This window comes from Scyliorhinus torazame, chromosome 1, assembly GCF_047496885.1.
Source record: "Scyliorhinus torazame isolate Kashiwa2021f chromosome 1, sScyTor2.1, whole genome shotgun sequence".
In the NCBI taxonomy this organism is placed as follows: Eukaryota; Metazoa; Chordata; class Chondrichthyes; order Carcharhiniformes; family Scyliorhinidae; genus Scyliorhinus; species Scyliorhinus torazame.
Window position 1 is genome coordinate 340,248,770 of NC_092707.1, and position 20,586 is coordinate 340,269,355.

Consider the following 20,586-nt stretch of genomic DNA (forward strand, 5'->3'; position numbering starts at 1 on the left):
TGGTGTTCCCGGCTCTGCCTTTACATCTCCAGGGACAAATGTGTCCAGAGGCATGTCATCTGCCTGGGCACAGCTGTGTCCTGGAATCTAGCAAACCTCTGACTGTCTGATTCTTGGGACTCTCCTGTCTCCACTTGATGTACAGTAGAAGCTGTGTTGTGCTCACAAGAAAGTGACCCGAAGCCTGCCTGCTAAGTTTGCCTACCGAGGTGTGTATCCTTGTGATGGTGGATGGCGCAGGTGAAAGCTGTGACGCTTCATCCGTGTCCTCCTTCAAGGTTTCCTCCAAGGTGATGTCAAGGGTGGCTGGGGCGACACTGTTGGTAGACAGGCCTGGCTCTTTGGTTGATGTTCCTGCAAGGCAGGGGACTTCGTTTTGGTACATGGCCTGGTCAAGGTTTTGGACAACAAAGAACTCACCTGAGACTAGTTATCTGGATGAAGGTGCAATGGCTCTTCACTTTTCTGTCACTGGTCAACCTCGCTGTCAGTGCAGGCCCACTGCTGCTCCTTCCCTGCGAGCTCCACCTCCCTCTCCTCTTAGGGAGTCAGGATCTTCAGCTCGGCCATCCCATTGTTCATTTTCTCACTTGAGGCAGTTATGGATGATCTTCTCCTGCAGGAACACAAATGGGAATTATGTGAGCTGGATGCCTGGTAAGTCAAAAGTCGATGACACCTGGCATGTGTGGCCACTGCAACTAAGCAGGAAGGGGACGGAATTTTCCGAAGAAAATGGCAAAGTGTTAGGTTCTGACTGAAATCCGACATATATCGCCCCAGAAACACAACCAGGTTTTCACTTCAGATCTTCTTTGTCAAAAGAAAGTCCTCTTTTGAGAGTTAGTGGCCATTACGAGATTTGCGCCCACGGTAAACAAGCCCAGAAAACCCTGGGCCAGGTGTTCTGATGAGAAGTGCAGTGATGGGGGGTGGCGGGGGGTTTGGGAATGCTGCTGGGAGGTCTCTTGCTGGACCCTACAAGGTGGTGGCATGTGTCAGCCAGGTGACTTTCTGGGGATGACGGACGGGTGAAGTGCAGAAAGGAGACTGGGAGCACTTACCCTTGCTGAGTAGGTCATTCATCTTTTTCCTACACTGCACACCTGTCTTCTCGCTGGCACTGACCAGTGCTGCCACCGTCTCCCAGGTGGGATTTGTCATCTGGCTGGAGGGTCTTCAGCCAGCCCGAGGGCATATGTAGCCCGCCTCTCCGCCACGGCAACCAGCAAATAGCTGAGTGTTCCCTCTGTAAATCTAGGAGCAGGTGTCCTCACATCCAACCTCTTGGCTTGAATGGGAGCAAGCGCTATGGAACAGTTTAAATGCAGCACCCCTTCATTGAAGTGCTCAGATGACCCCCGGGGCAGCCAATCAGACGCGTCATGCTTCAGGTGTGGCGCTTTTCACGTGGGGAGGGGGATCTTTTCAAAGTGCCTGAAAATTGTAGCCCGGGACACTCCGCTTGGGCCGACGGGAATCACTGAAAATTACACTTTGCCATATTTTGGGGAAATTATGCCAATGTCTGAAGACCTAGATCATGATACATCACTCACTACTTATAATATATCAAAATTGAGCCTACCTTCTTGTTGGGTGGTGAGGTGTTGGGAGAAAGCAGCAGCTGTGTTCTTTATAGACATTCATCAAAATTGTTTAGATTTCTCAAAGGAAAAGGATCATGTTTGAATAATGCATCCAAGACTTTTTAAATCATATACTGATCAGTCAGGGTCCGTGGAGGGAACTCTTTTGACATCAAAAATAAATGGCCTCAATATTTACATAGATTTTGAAACAGATCATTTGTACAGCCAAGAATTTTTATAACGTTCTCCAAATATTTTCCTTGTGGCTGCTTTGGGATGAGGACATTCATTCTCGAATGTCAGCGACAACTACTTCTTAAAACAAGAAATAGATAATTACTGTAAAAATATTTTCCCATTTTGTGACAGTGGGTCAGAGTTTCATGTTAATGGGGATGACTTGTCTGACTAGTGAGTTTACTGCTGTTGTTCTAATATGGCTTTTTTCTTTGATAAACAATTATTGTCCAACTGTTGATAACAAAAGTGCTCTAACAAAGCCAAACCAATGAATCAAACGTGCTATTTACTAGCAGTGAGAAAATGGTAACAAAAGTGGACTCATGCCAAAGCAGCATTTGTAGAATAGTGCTTTGATATTCTTATATTTTAAAAAAGCTAAATGCCAGAATATAAACTCATTAACATTTTACTTGTTCGATGTCCATATTGAGGCGAAGCTGTTTTTAAACTTATATTAGTGCTTTTTTAAAACTCAGTTTTATTGACTTAACCTCTCCCTACCGCTTCTGGGCCGACATTGGAATTCAGGATTTTGAGCAGCATTGCATTTAGTACAGTGCTACAGTAACGTACGTTACAGTTGCTGGAAAAATGGATCTTGCTACTGGAAACAGTAAGCATTCCAGAGATTCCTTAAGTTAACAGACCTTAGTTAGGTCATATTTATAGAATTTCACAGTAATGTTACATTGAATCTTTTAAGTTCTCAAAATCAAATAAAGCATTTCAGTTACCAGGGATAATACTTAAACCCAAGTGAAAACTTAAGAGACCTGAACTAAAACATTTCAGTGGCTTTAATTAGTGCAACCAATTATTGAAGTGATTTCCACAGCAGGGCCTAAATGGGAGTCTTGAGGCAGGCCTGAAGGAGAGCTGAAGAAATTAGCAATGACCCTTTCAGCTCAGGTTCAGTACATTTTATGCTCCTTGCTTTGGTGCTGGCTGTGTTGCCACTCTTTTTGAGAATTGTTTCATTAATGTCAATTTTTACCCATTTAAGGCCCCTCAAATTTGGGGTGATTAATCCTCTTAAGAAAATAAAGCTGTATGTCCACACAAACTCAATGGGGCCGATTTTCTTCGCTGCCCTTTTCTCAGGCAGATGGCAGTCTGTGGTAATTGGTGAGATGACCACACCTTTGGTGCAGGCCCATCCCTGACAGCATTATGTACCAGGAAACAGGAGCTGAAATAATAATGTAGCTGCAAAATTAATCGCCGACGTTTGGAACTTCCTTTGGCAAACAACAGCCAAAGGACCTTCAGAACTGAAAATCTAATTTAATAAAAGGAATGCTACTTGCCTTTTGTCCAATTTTACCTAGCTGCTTGTCACCCTCAGAAAGAGTTTAAGGTGCAAGATCCGTCATCAACCTTTTGGGGTTCCAGTGGAAATGGGTGCCCTTAAGGGACAAGATCTTCATCCACCTCATTACCTTGCAAATGCTGGGTCTGCACCTATTATTCCCATCTTTGTGTCGACAGCTTGGATGTTACCTCAGGGAAATGCTAATTTTATTTTATTCAAATTCAAAAGTAAGCAAATTATAATATACTATTGACGATTGGATTCAAGGGGATAACAGGTAAGCTCTTTCTTTTTCTTGTTTTATCCGCAAGTTATCTAGAGGGGATGGCAGGGAAGGCAGTGCAATGTTCCTCCTGCAGAATGTTTGAGGTGAGGGACACTCTCAGTGTCCCTGCTGATTTCACCTGTGGGAAGTTCACCCATCTCCAGCTCCTCAGAAACCGTGTCATGGAACTGGAGCTGGAGCTGGATGAACTTCAGATCATTCGGGAGACAGAGGTGGTCACAGACAGAAGCTTCAGGGATGTAGTTACTCCGAAGAATGAAGATAGATGGGTGATGGTGAGAGGGGCTGGGAGGAAGCAGTCAGTACAGGGATCCCCTGTGGTCGTTCCCCTTAGTAACAAGTATACCGCTTTGGATACTGGTGGGGGTGGGGGACTTACCAGGGGTAAGCTACGGGGTACAGGTCTCTGGCACAGACTCTGGCACAGAGTCCCGGAGGGGGAGCAGCCCCAAGTTGTGGTCCACACAGGCACCAACGACTTAGGTAGGAATAGGGATGGGGATGTAAGTCAGGTATTCAGGGAGCTAGGGTGGAATCTTAGAGATAGAACAAACAGAGTTATTATCTCTGGATTGTTACCCATGCCACGTGATAGGGAGACGAGGAATAGGGAGAGAGAACAGTTGAACATGTGGCTACAGCGATGGTGCAGGAGGGAGGGATTCAGATACCTGGATAATTGGGGCTCATTTTGGGGTAGGTGGGACCTCTACAAACGGGATGGTCTACACCTGAACCAGAGGGGTACCAATATCCTGGGGGGGAAATTTGCTAATGCTCTTCGGGAGGGTTTAAACAAATTCATCAGGGGAATGGGAACTGGAATTGTAGCTACAGTGTACAGGAAGTTGAGAGTAGTGAGGTAATGAGTAAGGTTACAAGGTCGCAGGAGTGTACCGACACGCAGGAAGGTGGTTTGAAATGTGTCTACTTCAACGCCAGGAGCATCCGGAATAAGGTGGGTGAACTTGCAGCATGGGTTGGTACCTGGGACTTCGATGTTGTGGCCATTTCAGAGACATGGATAGAGCAGGGACAGGAATGGTTGTTGCAGGTTCTGGAGTTTAGATGTTTCAGTAAGCTCAGGGAAGGTGGTAAAAGAGGGGGAGGTGTGGCATTGTTAGTCAAGGACAGTATTACGGTGGCAGAAAGGACGTTTGATGAGGACTCATCTACTGAGGTAGTATGGGCTGAGGTTAGAAACAGGAAAGGAGAGGTCACCCTGTTGGGAGTTTTCTATAAGCTTCCGAAAAGTTCCAGAGATGTAGAGGAAAGGATTGCAAAGATGATTCTGGATAGGAGCGAAAGTAACGGGGTGGTTGTTATGGGGAACTTTAACTTTCCAAATATTGACTGGAAACGCTATAGTTTGAGTACTTTAGATGGGCCAGTTTTTGTCCAATGTGTGCAGGAGGATTTCCTGACACAGTATGTTGTAGGCCAACAAGAGGCGAGGCCACATTGGATTTGGTACTGGGTAATGAACCAGGCCAGGTGTTAGATTTGGAGGTAGGTGAGCACTTTGGTGATAGTGACCTCAATTCGGTTACGTTTACTTTAGCGATGGAAAGGGATAGGTGTATATCGCAGTGCAAGAGTTCTAGCTGGGGGAAAGGCAATTATGATGCGATTAGGCAAGACTTAGGATGCATAGGATGAGGAAGGAAACTGCAGGGGATGGGCACAATTGAAATGTGGAGCTTGTTCAAGGAACAGCTACTGCGTGTCCTTGATAAGTATGTACCTGTCAGACAGGGAGGAAGTGGCCGTGCTAGGGAACCGTGGTTTACTAAAGTAGTTGGATCACTTGTCAAGAGGAAGGAGGAGGCTCATGTAAAGATGAGACGTGAAGGTTCAGTTAGGTCGATTGAGGGTTACAAGTTAGCCAGGAAGGACCGAAAGAGAGAGCTAAGAAGAGCCAGGAGGGGACATGAGAAGTCCTTGGCAGGTAGGATCAAGGAAAGCCCTAAAGCTTTCTATAGGTATGTCAGGAATAAAAGAATCACTAGGGTAAGAGTAGGTCCAGTCAAGGACAGTAGTGGGAAGTTGTGAGTGGAGTCCGAGGAGATAGGAGAGGCGCTAAATGAATATTTTCCATCAGTATTCACACAGTAAAAAGACAATATTGTCGAGGAGAACACTGAGATACAGGCTACTAGACTCGATGGGATTGAGGTTCATAAGGAGGAGGTGTTAGCAATTCTGGAAAGTGTGAAAATAGATAAGTCCCCTGGGCCAGATAGGATTTATCCTAGGATTCTCTGGGAAGCTAGGGAGAAGATTGCAGAGCCTTTGTCTTTGATCTTTATGTCATCATTGTCTACAGGAATAGTACCAGAAGACTGGAGGATAGCAAATGTTGTCCCCTTGTTCAAGAAGGGGAATAGAGACAACCCCGGTAACTATAGACCAGTGAGCCTCACTTCTGTTGTGGGCAAAGTTTTGGAAAGGATTATAAGACATAGGATTTATAATCATCTAGAAAGGAATAGTTTGATTAGGGATAGTCAACACGGTTTTGTGAAGGGTAGGTCATGCCTCACAAACCTTATTGAGTTCTTTGAGAAGGTGACCAAACGGGTGGACGAGGATAAAGCAGTTGATGTGGTGTATATGAATTTCAGTAAAGCGTTTGATAAGGTTCTCCACGGTAGGCTATTGCAGAAAATATGGAGGCATGGGATTGAGGGTGATTTAGCGGTTTGGATCAGAGATTGGCTAGCTGTAAGAAGACAGAGGGTGGTGGTTGATGGGAAATGTCCAGCCTGGAGTTCAGTTACTAGTGGTGTACCACCAGGATCTGTTTTGGGGCCACTACTGTTTGTTATTTTTATAAATGACCTGGAGGAGGGCATAGAAGGATGGGTGAGTAAATGTGCAGATGACACGAAAGTCGGTAGTGTTGTGGACAGTGCAGAAGGATGTTGCAGGTTACAGAGGGACATAGATAAGCTGCAGAGCTGGACTGAGAAGTGGCAAATGGAGTTTAATGCAGAAAAGTGTGAGGTGATTCATTTTGGAAGGAATAACAGGAATACAGAGTCCTGGGCTAATGGTAAGATTCTTGGTAGTGTGGATGAGCAGAGAGATCTCGGTGTCCATGTACATAGATCCCTGAAAGTTGCCACCCAGGTTGATAAGGTTGTTAAGAAGGCATACGGTGTGTTAGCTTTTATTGGTAGAGGGATTGAGTTTCAGAGCCATGAGGTCATGTTGCAGTTGTACAAAACTCTGGTGCGGCCGCATTTGGAGTATTGCGTGCAGTTCTGGTCGCCGCATTATAGGAAGGATGTGGAAGCATTGGAAAAGGTGCAGAGGAGATTTACCAGGATGTTGCCTGGTATGGAGGGAAGATCTTATGAGGAAAGGCTGAGGGACTTGAGGCTGTTTTCGTCAGAGAGAAGAAAGTTAAGAGGTGACTTAATAGAGGCATATAAGATGATCAGAGGATTAGATAGGGTGGACAGTGAGAGCCTTTTTCCTCAGATGGTGATGGCTAGCATGAGGGGACATAGCTTTAAATTGAGTGGAGTTAGATATAGGACAGATGTCAGAGGTAGGTTCTTTACTCAGAGAGTAGTAGGGGCTTGGAATGCCCTGCAGTAGTGGACTCACCAACATTAAGGGCATTCAAATGGTCATTGGGTAGATATATGGATGATAATGGAATAGTGTAGATGGGCTTTAGATTGGTTTCACAGGTCGGCGCAACATCGAGGGCCGAAGGGCCTGTACTGCACTGTAATGTTCTGTTGTTCTATAATCTGCAGTCTCCAAATACAGCTGATTTTTGTTGCTTTCATCTGGGATAAATCTTGCTCTTGAAGGGATACCGTGACAGTAACATTGGCCTCAGCAATTCTAATTTCAGGGGCTGAGGTGGGGGTGGAGGGAGCATCCTCAATTTTGACATATGATAGCAAATGTTGTGGAACTACGATGTTGTGACCATTATGGAGACATGGATTTCACAGGGGCTGGAATGGTTGTTAGATGTTCCAGGGTTTAGATGTTTTTTGAAGAATAGGGAAGGAGGTAAAAGAGGAGGGGGAGTGGCACTGTTAATTAGGGAATGCACCACAGCTGCAGAAAAGGAGGTTGTTGCGGAGGGTTTGTCTACTGAGTCAGTATGGGTGGAAGTCAGAAACAAGAAAGGAGCATTCACTTTATTGGGAATTTTCTATAGACCCCCCAAAAGCAGCAGAGAGATAGAGGAACAGATTGGGCGGCAGGTCTTGGAAAAGTGCAGAAGTAACAGAGTTGTTGTCATGGGTGACTTCAACTTCCCTAATATTGACTGGAACCTCCTTAGTGTAAATGGTTTGGATGGAGCAGATTTTGTCAGGTGTGTACAGGAAGAATTCCTGACTCAATTTGTAGATAGGCCGACTTGGGGGGGAGGCCATATTGGACTTGGTGCTCGGCAACAAACCAGGTCAGATGTCTAGGTGGGAGAGCATTTTGGTGACAGTGACCATAACTCCTTGACCTTTACCATAATCATGGAGAGGGATAGGAACACACAGTATGCGAAGATATTTAATTGGGGGAGGGGAAATTATCCTGCTATTAGCCAGGAGCTGAGGAGCATAAAGTGGGAACAATTGTTCTTGGGGAAATGCACAACAGTAATACTCCTTTTTAAGGAGCACTTGCTGCGAGTGCTGAATAGTTTTGTCCCACTGAGATAAGGAAGGAATGGTAAGGTGAAGGAGCCTTGGATGACAAGAGAAGTGGAGCTTCTAGTCAAGAGGAAGAAGGAAGCTTACGTAAGGTTGAGGAAGCAAGGATCTGACTCAGCTCTAGACGGTTACAAGCTAGCCAGGAAGGCACTCAAAAATGGACTGAGGAGAGCTAGAAGGGGGCATGAAAAATCACTGGAAGGAATGATTAGGGAAAACCCCAAAGCGTTCTATACTTATGTGAGAAATAAGAGGATGATCAGAGTGACAGTAGGGCCGATCATGGATAGTGGAGGGAACTTGTACCTAGAGTCTGAGGAGATAGGGGAGGCCCTAAATGAATACTTTGCTTCAGTATTCATGAGAGGGACCTTGTTGCTCATGAGAACAGTGTGAACCAGGTTAACAGACTTGAACAGATTGATATTAAGAAGGAGGATGTGCTGGAAATTTGAAAAGCATCAGGATAGATAAGTCCCCTGGGCCTGACGGGATATATCCAAGGTTACTACGGAAAGCGAGGGAGGAGATTGCTGCACTGTTGGCGATGATCTTTGCGTCCTTACTCCCCACTGGAGTAGTACCGGATGATTGGAGGGAGGCGAATGTTGTTCCCATGTTCAAGAAAGGGAATAGGGAAATTCCTGGGAATTACAGACCCATCAGTCTTACGTCTGAGGTGAGCAAAAGATTGGAAAGGATTCTGAGAAGATAGGATTTATCATTATTTAGAAAAACATAGTTTGATTACCAGCACGGTAGCACAGTGGTTAGCACCATTGCTTCACAGCTCCAGGGTCCCAGGTTCGATTCCCAGCTTGGGTCACTGTCTGTGCGGAGTCTGCACGTTCTCCCCGTGTTTGCGTGGGTTTCCTCCGGGTGCTCCGGTTTCCTCCCACAGTCCAAAGATGTGCAGGTTAGGTGGATTGGCCATGCTAAATTGCCCTTAGTGTCCAAAATTGCCCTTAGTGTTGGGCGGGGTTACTGGATTATGGGGATAGGGTGGAGATGTGGGCCTGGGTAGGGTGCTCTTTCCAAGAGCTGGTGCAGACTCGATGGGCCAAATAGCCTTCTTCTGTACTGTAAATTCTATGAATCGCTTTGAATAGTCAGCATGGCTTTGTGAGGGGCAGGTCATGCCTCACAAGCCTCATTGAATTCTTTGAGGATGTGACGAGACGTATTGATGAAGGTCGGGCATTGGATGTGGTGTATATGGATTTCAGTAAGGCATTTGATAAGGTTCCCCATGGTAGACTCATTCAGAAAGTTAGGGGACATGGGATACAGGGAAATTTGACTGTCTGGATACAGAATTGGCTGGCCGAAAGAAGACAGGAAGTGGTAGTGAATGGAAAGTATTCCGCCTGGAGGTCGGTGACCAGTGGTGTCCCGCAAGGATCTGTTCTGGGACCTCTGCTCTTTGTGTTTTTTATAAATGACTTGGATGAGGAAGTGAAAGGGTGAGTTAATAAGTTTGCCGATGACACGAAGGTTAGATAGTGTTGAGGGTTGTTGCAGGTTACAGCAGGACCTTGACAGGATGCAGAGCTGGGCTGAGAAGTGGCAGATGGAGTTCAACCTTGATAAATGTGAAGTGATTCATTTTGGAAGGTCGAATTTGAATGCTGAATACAGGATTAAAGGCAGGATTCTTGGAAGTGTGGAGGAACAGAAGGATCTTGGGGTCCACATACATAGATCCCTCAAAGTTGCCACCAAGATAGGGTTGTTAAGAAGGCGTATGGTGTGTTGGCTTTCATTAACAGGAGGTTTGAGTTTAAGAGCCGCAAGGTTTTGCTGCAGCTTTATAAAACTCAAGTTAGACCACACTTGGAATATTGTGTCCAGTTCTCGTCGCCTCATTATAGGAAGGATGTGGATGCTTTGGAGAGGGTACAGAGGAGATTTACCAGGATGCTGCTGGACTGGAGGGCATGTCTTATGAAGCAAGGTTGAGGGAGCTAGGGCTTTTCTCACTGGAGCAAAGAAGGCAGAGAGGTGACTTGATAGAGGTGTACAAGGTGATGAGAGGCATGAATAGAGTGGATAGTCAGAGACTTTTCCCCAGGTTGGAAATGGCTGTCACGAGGGGACATAATTTTAAGGTGAATGGAGGAAGGTATAGGGAAGATGTCAGAGGAAGGTTCTTTACACAGAGAGTGGTGGGTGTGTGGAATGTACTACCAGCAGAAGTGGTGGAGTCAGAGTCATTCGGGACATTTAAGCGACTCTTAGACAGGCACATGGACAGTAGTAAATTGTAGGGGTGTAGATTAGGTTGATGTTAGATTAGGATAAATGGTTGGCACAACATCGTGGTCTGAAGGGCCTGTACTGTGCTGTACTGTTCTATGTTCTATGTTCTAAATATTGCTTTCTCTGGCCACAAGCTGAAATATCTCTTCTGTACAAACATGGTGGAACGTCGGGCTGGATTCTCCAATCCTGCAGCTATGCCCGCAGGATCCATCTGGTCTTAAAACCAGAAAGTCGGCACCGCCCCTGCACCGATCCTCTGTCCGGTAGAGGGGATAGCAGCCACATAACGTAAAGCCCCTTGGTTTACCTGCGGATATGGCCGGGTCCGTGGCCGCGCATGTGCGCGGTGGCGGCCTGCGGCAGCAGCGCCGTGCAACATTGCGCCAGCCGCACACGGACCCGGTCTGCCAAAAACTGCCCCATTTAAGCAGCCTTGCCACCCCTTGACCACCACCCCATCAGTGCCCAAAGCCCCCTCTGCCAGTGGAACGGCACCCGCCCGACTGTGGCGGCGCTGGACTCAGGTCCGCAGCCGCCACGCGGGATTCCTGAATGGTGTGAGCACACGTGTCCCATGCCATAGGGGATTCGGCCCATCGGGGGTGGAGCACCAGGGGAGGGTCTTCGGTGACGTCCTGAGGCCATCCATATGGCATGTGGCATATTCCACGAGTACGCCTTTTTTGAGGGGCTGGAGCATCGCAAAAAGGGCACATCCCCCGATTCCGGAGTAAACGGGGATTCTCCGGCCGATCGGCAAACACGATTTCGGCACCGCCGATCGGAGAATCCAGCCCTTCATTTTCCGCCTCCATACTGCATTTATTTAAGAAACTGAGGCAGAAGGCCCACTTGCAGAGATTGGCAGTGGGTTGGGAAGCCAAGAATCCATGAAGTGGGCTTTGTTATAGCTTTGCCATTCCATAAGAATCCCGCTTACAGGTTTTTCAATGAATTTGAGCAGCCAGGCAGGATGATGATCTGCGCTTGACTGTTCAAACTGCATTATTGAATGGGATCTGGGCAGGCATTAGAATGGATCCATTCCACAACTGTCAGACTAGAGACAGCAGCTGGACAGAGGGAGTTTCAACACCGGAAAGGTCCCACATTGGTCCTTGGAAGCCACTAAGGATCATATTGCGGTTGTAAAGCCCGCAGAGAAATATTCTTCCCAGAAAGTGGTCAGTCTACGAGACCAAGCAGGCTGAGGAGATGAGCAGCAGGAGTGTGGTACCTCATTCAGTGCCTTGAGAGATTCAGTGATTTCATGAGGGAAGGAGAGGTGAGTGGCATGCTACATTTCATTGCCAAACCTCTGACTCTGACTTCACCAACCTTCCCTGGCACACACACTCATTGCCATGCCATACCATCTCTCACTCCCAATCCTCACAAATGTTGTCCTACCATATTTCACACTCGTATCTCTCTTTCTTCTCTCCGGCTAACAACGGAGAGAGCAGAATATCAGGGACAGGCAGAGAACTGGGTGTGGCCCTCCAGTCATCACCAACCCGATGGCTGCAGAGGAGGATGCACTGGAGATCGGTACATCGGCAACTCTGTTAGAGATGGAGAAATGGAGGTCTCCCAGATATCTGGCGATATAATTATTCACACTACAGCATGGCACACAACACTCACTCATGTGGACATGATGCCAGCAAGCAAAGTAATCAAAGTAGTATAATCATCTGCACAAGGATGACTTTGAAACTTTTCACCTTGCCAGTTCTAATTCCTGTCTTTCACCTCACACAGATACAACAAAAGACTGCCCCACCTTGCTCTAACTCGACCATAGGGACAGGGCGCAGCATGTCTGCTTCTGACTGGGGGCAGTGGGGACAAGTGACTTTTACCTCAAGTTGCATTTTATCAGCATATAGGATGGAGTTAATTGTATAGATGGCACTAATCCTATTTTGCTTTAGAGTCCTTCCTCCCCCTCAGAAACCGAATTGTCCTTTTTCCACCTGCTGAATCAAGAATGGTCAGAATTCATGCAGTGTGCATTGTTCAAACTCTGTATAGCACAGCTAATAAAACCTTTGTTACCATAACATCTAACCTGGACCCAAGAAACTGGAACATTTAAATTTTTAACATCAACGAAGTTGGTTGTCTGGTCTGTTTTTTAAGAGGGCCTTTTAACATATTGAGATAAAGAAATATGCTGAAGGCAGGAACATGCATTGCTACCTTTTCTAACTGGAAATGTTGTTACTTTTGAAGGAATTTATGACAACCATCTAAGAGATTATTCCAGTGGTGATATGAGAAAACTAAAAAGTAATCATTATAATGGAAAAACAGCGCATCTTATCCTAATGCTACTACCAACCTATAGACTTGAGTCACAACAATCTAGTCGGCGGAAGAAACGTGCACTGGATGCTGCATTTTGTTTTAGGTAACGTAAATCCAAATGTTTCACATTCCTCAGTCCCACGTATCTTTGTGAACTCACCTACGTTTTGAGGTTTGAAGTGTAACATTTATAAAACTGAGAACATTACTCTCTTTCTCCACAGAGAGTGAAGTTTTGGGGTGAATATTGTGTTCATGAAGCTCATCTATATGTTGGTACAATCAAAGCCTTTACTGTTTTCTCCCTCAGCTATGTATTCTGTTCTCTCATCCCTGGCCCAAGCTCACCCCACTCCAGCCATTGTGCAGAATCAAGCTGTTCCCTACTTTGGTGTCCCAAGCTCAGTTTTTAAACTCATATCCTCACCAGCACAATGATCTGCTTCCACCACTATAACGTGTCCGTCTCTGTTCTTTCCTCAGCTGTTACACATGTGTAAATTTCACTCACACATTTGCCAACTTGCACTCAAATACTTCAAAGCTCTTAGCACTGGCAATCCATTCTCCAAAAACTCCACCTTGCCCAAAACTCTACTGCTCGTATTCTATCCCATACCAATTGCTGCTCACGGGCGGCATGGTGGCACAGTGGTTAGCACTGCTTCTTGTCAGCTCCAAGATCCCAGGTTCAATTCCGGCCTCGCGTGACTGTTTGTGTGGAGTTTGTACTTTCTTTGTTTGCTTGGGTTTCCTCCGGGTGCTCTGGTTTCCTCCCACAGTCCAAAGATGTGCAGGTTAGGTGGCCATGCTAAATTGCCCTGAGTGTCCAAAAGATTAAGTGGAGTTACTGGGTTACAGGGATAGAGTGGAAGCCTGGGCTTAAGTAGGGTGCTCTTTCCAAGGGCTGGTGCAGACTCGATGGGCCGAATGGCCTCCTTCTGCACTGTTAATTCTATGATTCTATTATTAATTCTATATTAATTATGTTTAATTGTATGCTGGAAGTGGATATTAACTGTGTATTCACTTGTGCTTATATAAATAGACAAACTATGAACATTAGGTTAGGAAGTGTATGTTTGTAACATGTAACTCTTCAAATAATTGTTTCATTTTCGCCATTATTAAGACTTGCTTTATATTCCAGATTTTATCAATTGTTATTAAATTCCACCATCTACAATGATGAGATTTGAACCCATGTATCCAGAGCACGAGCCTGGGCCTCTGGAGTACTAGCACAGTGACATTACCACTCTGCCATCATCTCCCCTATAACCTAGTAACCTGATTATCTGCTATTATAGTTTTATCTCTTTATTGCTGCTATAGATCTCTCTAAACTGTATGCAGATTTCACTTTCTATGTTTTAAACAATTTGATGCTCTGAAAACACAGCCAGTATTGTAGAAATCCCATTGTTAACCTCTTAGCTGAATTCACACTCACCTTGTTTGATATTACTCTAGTTTCCTAGTTTTATTCCTTATTGATTCCGTATACATGCATTTTGGTGCCTATCTTTGTTGTTAAACCTTTCCTTTTTCTAATTGCTATGTTTTTTTTTCCTCCTTGTTTCCCCACCCTAAGTCTCACTACTATCGCCCCTAAATTTTGCAGTGTCATCTAATTTATGTTACTTTCCCCTTCCTCTTTGCTACTTTTGAGGCCTCGTTCATCTACAACTAACCCCTTGCAAGCCTCAGTGGTCATCTGATGTCTTAGTTGGTCAGCCTTCTTTGCCTTTCCCCTTCCTTACAGATTTAAATCTGAATTTGTTCTCTAATTAATGCTTTCAGTAATGGCAAATGAAGCCTGACCCTCCTGTATATCTTTCACCTTTCTAAAAATTTCCCCTTGCCCTGGAAATATGAAATCTTCGTTCCTGCACCATTTCTTGAGCTAAACTCTGACACTTGTAACCTACCTGTACCGGACCCGGCACATGGAGTAATCCTGTGGTACTGTCGTTTACATGTAATGCCTCACTCTGTAGTTTAGCTCCTAACTCTTCAAATTCTCTCTGAAACCCCCCTCTTTCTTCTGTTGTTAGTTCTGACATGAACTGCAACATTTGGCTGAGCACACTCTGCCAATGTCTTATCACTTGGAAAGTAACATACTGTTTGGGACTGTAAAATTTGTTGAAAAAAAAGCCTTTTCTAATCCTCCAATGGTAACTTCCTTGCTGTCCTCATTGATTTTTGGAATTTTGCCCCAGTAATGAGTTGGTTTTGCTTGTAATTGCCTTGTCCTATTCTACCTTCCGTGTCTCATGGCCATTAAGTGCAATCCAGGCATGAATGCCACTTAGTGCTAGTTTTGTCCAGGAATTTGTCCGATTCTGCAGAGAACCGTCTTTGGCAAAGTAGACAAAAAGGCTGCTTGAACAACAAACTTAAAATATTGCTGAAGGATGAGTGAGAGATTCAATCTTAGGAAGTTATCCATCCCATCCCTCAAAGTTTTACAGGAATGCTGATGGGATATTAGACGATGCAAAGGCTTTTGTGGTTGGGGCATGGGCAAAGATCAAAAAGATCAATCTTCTAAAACTTATAAGCCTACTCATTACATGGCTTAACAAGTTAATTCTTTGAAAAATATTTCACAAGGAAAAATAGTTGCATAATAAAAGTCCTTTGCTGAATTAGGTGTTTGCAATTCCATATATCAAAACCTATCTTCTCACCGTGATTATGTAAGTGATTATCTCGCCCTTTAATTTCCCAGGTGAGTGCTTCATTTTCTAGCCAAAACAGTGGGAAGCCTCTGAACCGGTCACCAACAGGTGACTCACCAATCAATTTCTCCTCCTTTGATATAGGAACAAGCCTAACCTCAGTATTGTGGCTGCCATTCATGGCCTGGATGTGATTGGAGAGGTTGCTTTGTGGGAACTGTGCAGTTTTAACCTATGCTGCATTTTACACTGGTGTAGCCAGTTAGAGCAGTACCAGATGGCATCATATTTCTGACTTTTCATAAACTCGTAGCCAAGATATAGACATCAAAGTCTTCTACAAAAATAAGTTGCAACAATACTTCAGATTTTCGGTTGCTGAAAGCCTACGGGAGGATTTATTTTGCCTGAAAGTGGCCAACTGATTAAAGTTTCAAAAAATAGTCAAGTACTGAGAAATATTATGTAAATTAGCTTAATGGCTCCATTTCAAATTAATTCAAATTGGGCTGGAAAGTATTAGAAATGGATGTGGGATTCTCTTTCACCTGTATGTCCCTCTGGAGGAAAAATTTTAATGTATGAAAGTGTTTGGAATGAACATTTTCGCTAATTTTTGTGAAAATGTCGGCATTGTTAGAAACAGAAAATACTAAATGTGCTGCATCTCATTTTTCCCACTCAAATTAGTAAAGACAGGCCAAAAGTGTGAATGGCTCTGTGTTATATGTTTTCATAATGTGCAAAACTTATATTATATATTTTGCAAGTTTTGGCCAGCCTTTTTTTAAGTTTAATTTTATTGACCTGATAGCATGATAAATGCAAACACATACCTTTCCAGCAGGCGCATAGCTTTGGTTTGGCAAAGCATATTTAGGGACAGCTTCAGGCTATATTTTTACTGTCATTATTCGTTATCTTTCATCTAAACAGATCTGATTTGTGCAGATTAGTTTCTGATCCTCCAAAGCTGGGAAATGTGAGTAAGAAGCATCACCTTTTATGTGAAGTAGTTATCCACAGGCGAACCAGTGAGTGCAAGTGAGATCCTACATTAAACTCAAAAAAATTATGTTTAATAATAGATTTAGGAAACTACTGAACTTCATCTGCATTCCTGACTGAATGCACGCAGATCAGCTTCCTCAGTGCAGTCGCTGTTACAGTGTAGGAAACACAGCAGCCAAATTGCGCTCAGCAAGGTCACAGCGAAGTAATCAAGATGGGTACTGACCAACACCTTGTACAGGAATGATAGAATCTCCTTTAATTTGTACTCGATCTCTTTGTTAATGCAAAACATTACTTTGTTTGCCTCTTTTATTGTGGCCAAGCACTGGGCTGATTGCCTTATAAATCTTTCCACAACCAGTGCACATTATCCAATGAGCCTTGCTAGATTTAGGAAAAAAACATACAGTTTTAAAGTATTTTTATTTTGTAATTACCAGAGACTCCAGTCCCTGGTTGAATTTTAATGGTCCAGTAAGCCACTGAGCTGTACCAGTTGTATGAAGGTTCAGGGCAATTAGGGCTTGGCAATAATAAATGCCAACTTTTCCAGCCGCACCCGCATCCTGAGAACTATCATTTAAAAACTGCTTTAAACGTACTATTGCACAAGTCAGAAATTTCAGGAGATAAGGGGAAAAAGGAGTACGAAATTGAAAAAAAAATCCTGCCACCTAAATGTGAACTTTTGTCTGTTGAATAGAAATGTGCAGGACAACTGCTGCCTACGCCCACTGTACATTGACTTCCGGAGAGACCTTGGGTGGAAATGGATTCATGAACCCAAGGGCTACCAAGCTAACTTCTGTGCTGGGGCCTGTCCTTACTTGTGGAGTTCAGATACTCAACACAGCAGGGTAAGTACTGTCTGTGACTGCACAGACGCAATAGCACTGTGATGTTGAACAGTTTAAAGATTTTGGATCTTTTACAATGCTGTTAACTTGTGCCATGTACTTTGATATATTTTTGCGCTGGCGCAAGGGAAACTGCTGTATGTTCTCTCTCTGTATTTTCTACATTCCTATAAGGATGTATAATAAAATGGACGTTACGCTATAGAAAGATGTAAATAATGATCAAGGAGTGCAAATCAATTTAATCATCTAAAATTTGAGCAGTTGCTTGTGAAAGAGGAGCGAGTTGCGGTCTGGTCCACCTTGGCTCGATTTCTCTGAAATTAGTTTCTAGAATTAGGAAGTCTTGTTGGGCTGGGAATAATATCACTTTTCATCAGTGCTCTGTAAATTTAACTGTTCTGGACTCAAAAAACAACTGGTGAGAAACCACAATGCAGTTGAAAAAACTGGATGCTTGACAGCGCAATCCAGCCTACATATATAATCATTTAGAATCAATATAATCAACCCAAGTGGGAGAACAGGAAAAAAAAAGTCAAATCCATGTCCTTGGTCGTCTCATCACATATATCAAAGGCTGCAGACCAATTATTAGGACCGTTATTCGGACAATCATGAGTATAAGATAGAATAAGATTACTTTTTTAACCAATCTGTTGTATGAAATTTTATTAACATAATCGTGGTCATGCATATCAAATTATCCATTTCACTGGGTTCCAATATAACAACATTCTTACTTCACATTGACCATGGACGACGGTGTACCAACGCCGCACTGTTCTCATCCACCACTCAACCTACCCCACACTGATTCTATACAGCAGGGCAGCCCTGTTGCATTATTCCTATATAGCAGTATACTTATTTAATACTGTTCTTATTTAACAATCAACCCATTCCACACTTTTCCTCTGGAGGAGTACCTCTATTCTATTTTGTTCCAAGAGAGGAGTACCCCTACGTTTTACTGTTCTAGGTTTCCACCATCTGCACTATCTCTATTAGGGAAAGTATTTATTTCAGCTTTATCTTACAAAGTTGTTACCCGAATTAATACTCTTTTAATTTCCCAAAATACTTTTATCAGCAGGTTGCCTGTTATTTGGTCTGTCCTGCACCAGCTTTGCAAAAATCATTTTGTAGCTGATGAGCAGGAATGACAGCATGATGGTGGTTAAAGTTCTACAACTCATTCAGCCACCAATTTCAGGCAGTCATTTTGAACACATTAAGCTCTGAATGTCTACATTTTGAGCCCAATTAGCAAAATCACTTGTAGCCCAATTAGCAGAATCACTTTCCAGCCTATTTAAAGAAATCCCCATTTTAAAAATTAAAAAGTAAGGAAATTAGAGTGAGAACTCAGCCCTGTTTTATTCCTAGGAGGCAGTCAAAATATTTATAGATGCCAAAAGGTGACATACTGTAGTAATGGCAAAATTTACTTCAGCATTTCACACATTGCCAAGGATTTATATTAAATATTTTCACTTCCATCTGTGTCCATCAATAGGACTGAGTGTTCTTTAAAAACAATACACCGTGTATGTGGTATCTCTTTTAATGGTAGAATGTTATTATAAAATCATATTTCAGAATTGAACATGTTATGGTGTCAGGAAAACAGCATCACAATTCTCTTTTGCTTATTCAATAGGTCAATGGTCAAGCTGCAAAACTGCCTTTGTCCCAGTGTGGCAGTATTTATTTAGGCTATTTCTCAAGTGACCATTCACTCTTTATTTCAGTCATATATAAACTTCCTACCAGAATGACCCTCGGCCAGTTGACTCTGTTTTTCTAAAAGATTATTGGCAGACTAAATGATATTTTCTTTATTTCAGATACTTAGTCTGTACAACAACATAAACCCTGAAGCTTCTGCCTCCCCTTGCTGTGTTTCTCAAGACCTGGAGCCACTCACCATTCTCTACTTCGTTGGCAAAGTTCCGAAAATTGAACACCTTTCGAACATGGTAGTTAAGTCTTGCAAATGCAGCTAAGAGTGAATACAACACCCCTGAAAATCCCAGGTTCATCAGTGTTAAATAAAAGAACAATACATGGTACTAGTTTGAACTATTTGGAACATTTGTTTTCATTTAACTACCAACAGAAGCAAAAGGAAAAAAAAATGTACATTGAAGGCTTTATTCCTATCCTTCACCTACTAATTTAGTGTGATAGATGAGACACAGAACCTTTAAATTTAAATAAAAACACTGGAAAAATTGTAAGTGTTAATATGTGAAATAAAAAGAGTCCCACTTAGTGGAAATGCTGTACAGGTCCCATGCCTTACTTGATCTTTTGTATTGTTATGCAATTGGCATCCTATATACTCCTTTCTTCGGGCACCAACAAAGTTAGATGTATTGCTGATATGTTCATTGACGGGATGTGCTATTGGTTGAAGTGGTGGCAGACAATAACAAACTTGTAAACAGCACACAGCATGTACTTGCTATCAGTCAAGTACGATATTGGTCGAGGGAATGAAAGTGATTACAATTCGGACCTAAAAATGAGTATGTTACAAGTAAGAAGAAACAGCAAGTGGAACACTTAGAATCCAGATGTTAGCATGCTTGTAGGAGAACTGTTCAATTAAGATGCATTCTTGGAAAGAGAAGAGGTTGAGTGATTATGGCAAGAAGGCTGAATGTTGGGGTTGATTTTTGAAAAGAAAGTGCAGACTTGTTAGACTTCATGCCCTTTCCACTAAAAACCATACATTGTACAGTCTGGATTTGATTTAACAAATTCATAAGCATGATAGCCTGGAAATTGTCTGCTTCTGGTACAGAGTCTTATCCAACAGAAGTGTTGATTGGAGAATTATCTGTGGAGGTCAGAATGGTTGATTTCATTTCCAAGCTGTTAAAATAAATGACTGGAATATCAGAAATGCCATAAATCGAACTTAATGGGAATTCTTTCTTTCTAAAGCACCTTTGCCGATATTTTCCACTGTGCACTGGTTTTGTACTTGCATTTCCAGATAATAGCCTGAAATTGTGAAACTCTGCTCCAGCTATGATCGGGGAACTAGATGCAGAGGTCATCATACTTAACTTGTGGGACTCATAGGACGAGATTCTCCGGATGCACAGCGATGTGTTTCCTGGCGGCGCGCCGTTCACTGGCAGCGGGATTCTCTCTTCCTGCCTCTTGTCAATGTGATTTCCTGTTGAAGCCACCCACGCCGCCAGGAACCCCATGGGCGAGGGTGCACTGTCAGCGGGAAAAGAGAATCCCAGTGGCCGGAGAATACTAGCCATAATATTTCAGCATTTAGACTCGGGGCTTTTCACAGTAACTTCATTGCAGTG

The 20,586-nt window shown here is 43.5% G+C and overlaps 1 protein-coding gene across 1 annotated transcript in view; it reads left to right on the forward strand.

Annotated features, from left to right (window-relative positions):
• The window catches only part of tgfb2 (transforming growth factor, beta 2), a 121,948-nt gene extending 101,777 nt beyond the window's left edge, over positions 1 to 20,171 (forward strand). Inside the window, exons 5-7 of the mRNA XM_072509352.1 lie at positions 12,616 to 12,793; positions 17,095 to 17,248; positions 19,099 to 20,171. Coding sequence (XP_072365453.1) covers positions 12,616 to 12,793; positions 17,095 to 17,248; positions 19,099 to 19,257 — 491 coding nt within the window. The 3' untranslated portion in view covers positions 19,258 to 20,171. The remainder of the gene's footprint in view (positions 1 to 12,615; positions 12,794 to 17,094; positions 17,249 to 19,098) is intronic.
• Positions 20,172 to 20,586: the final 415 nt, after the last annotated feature.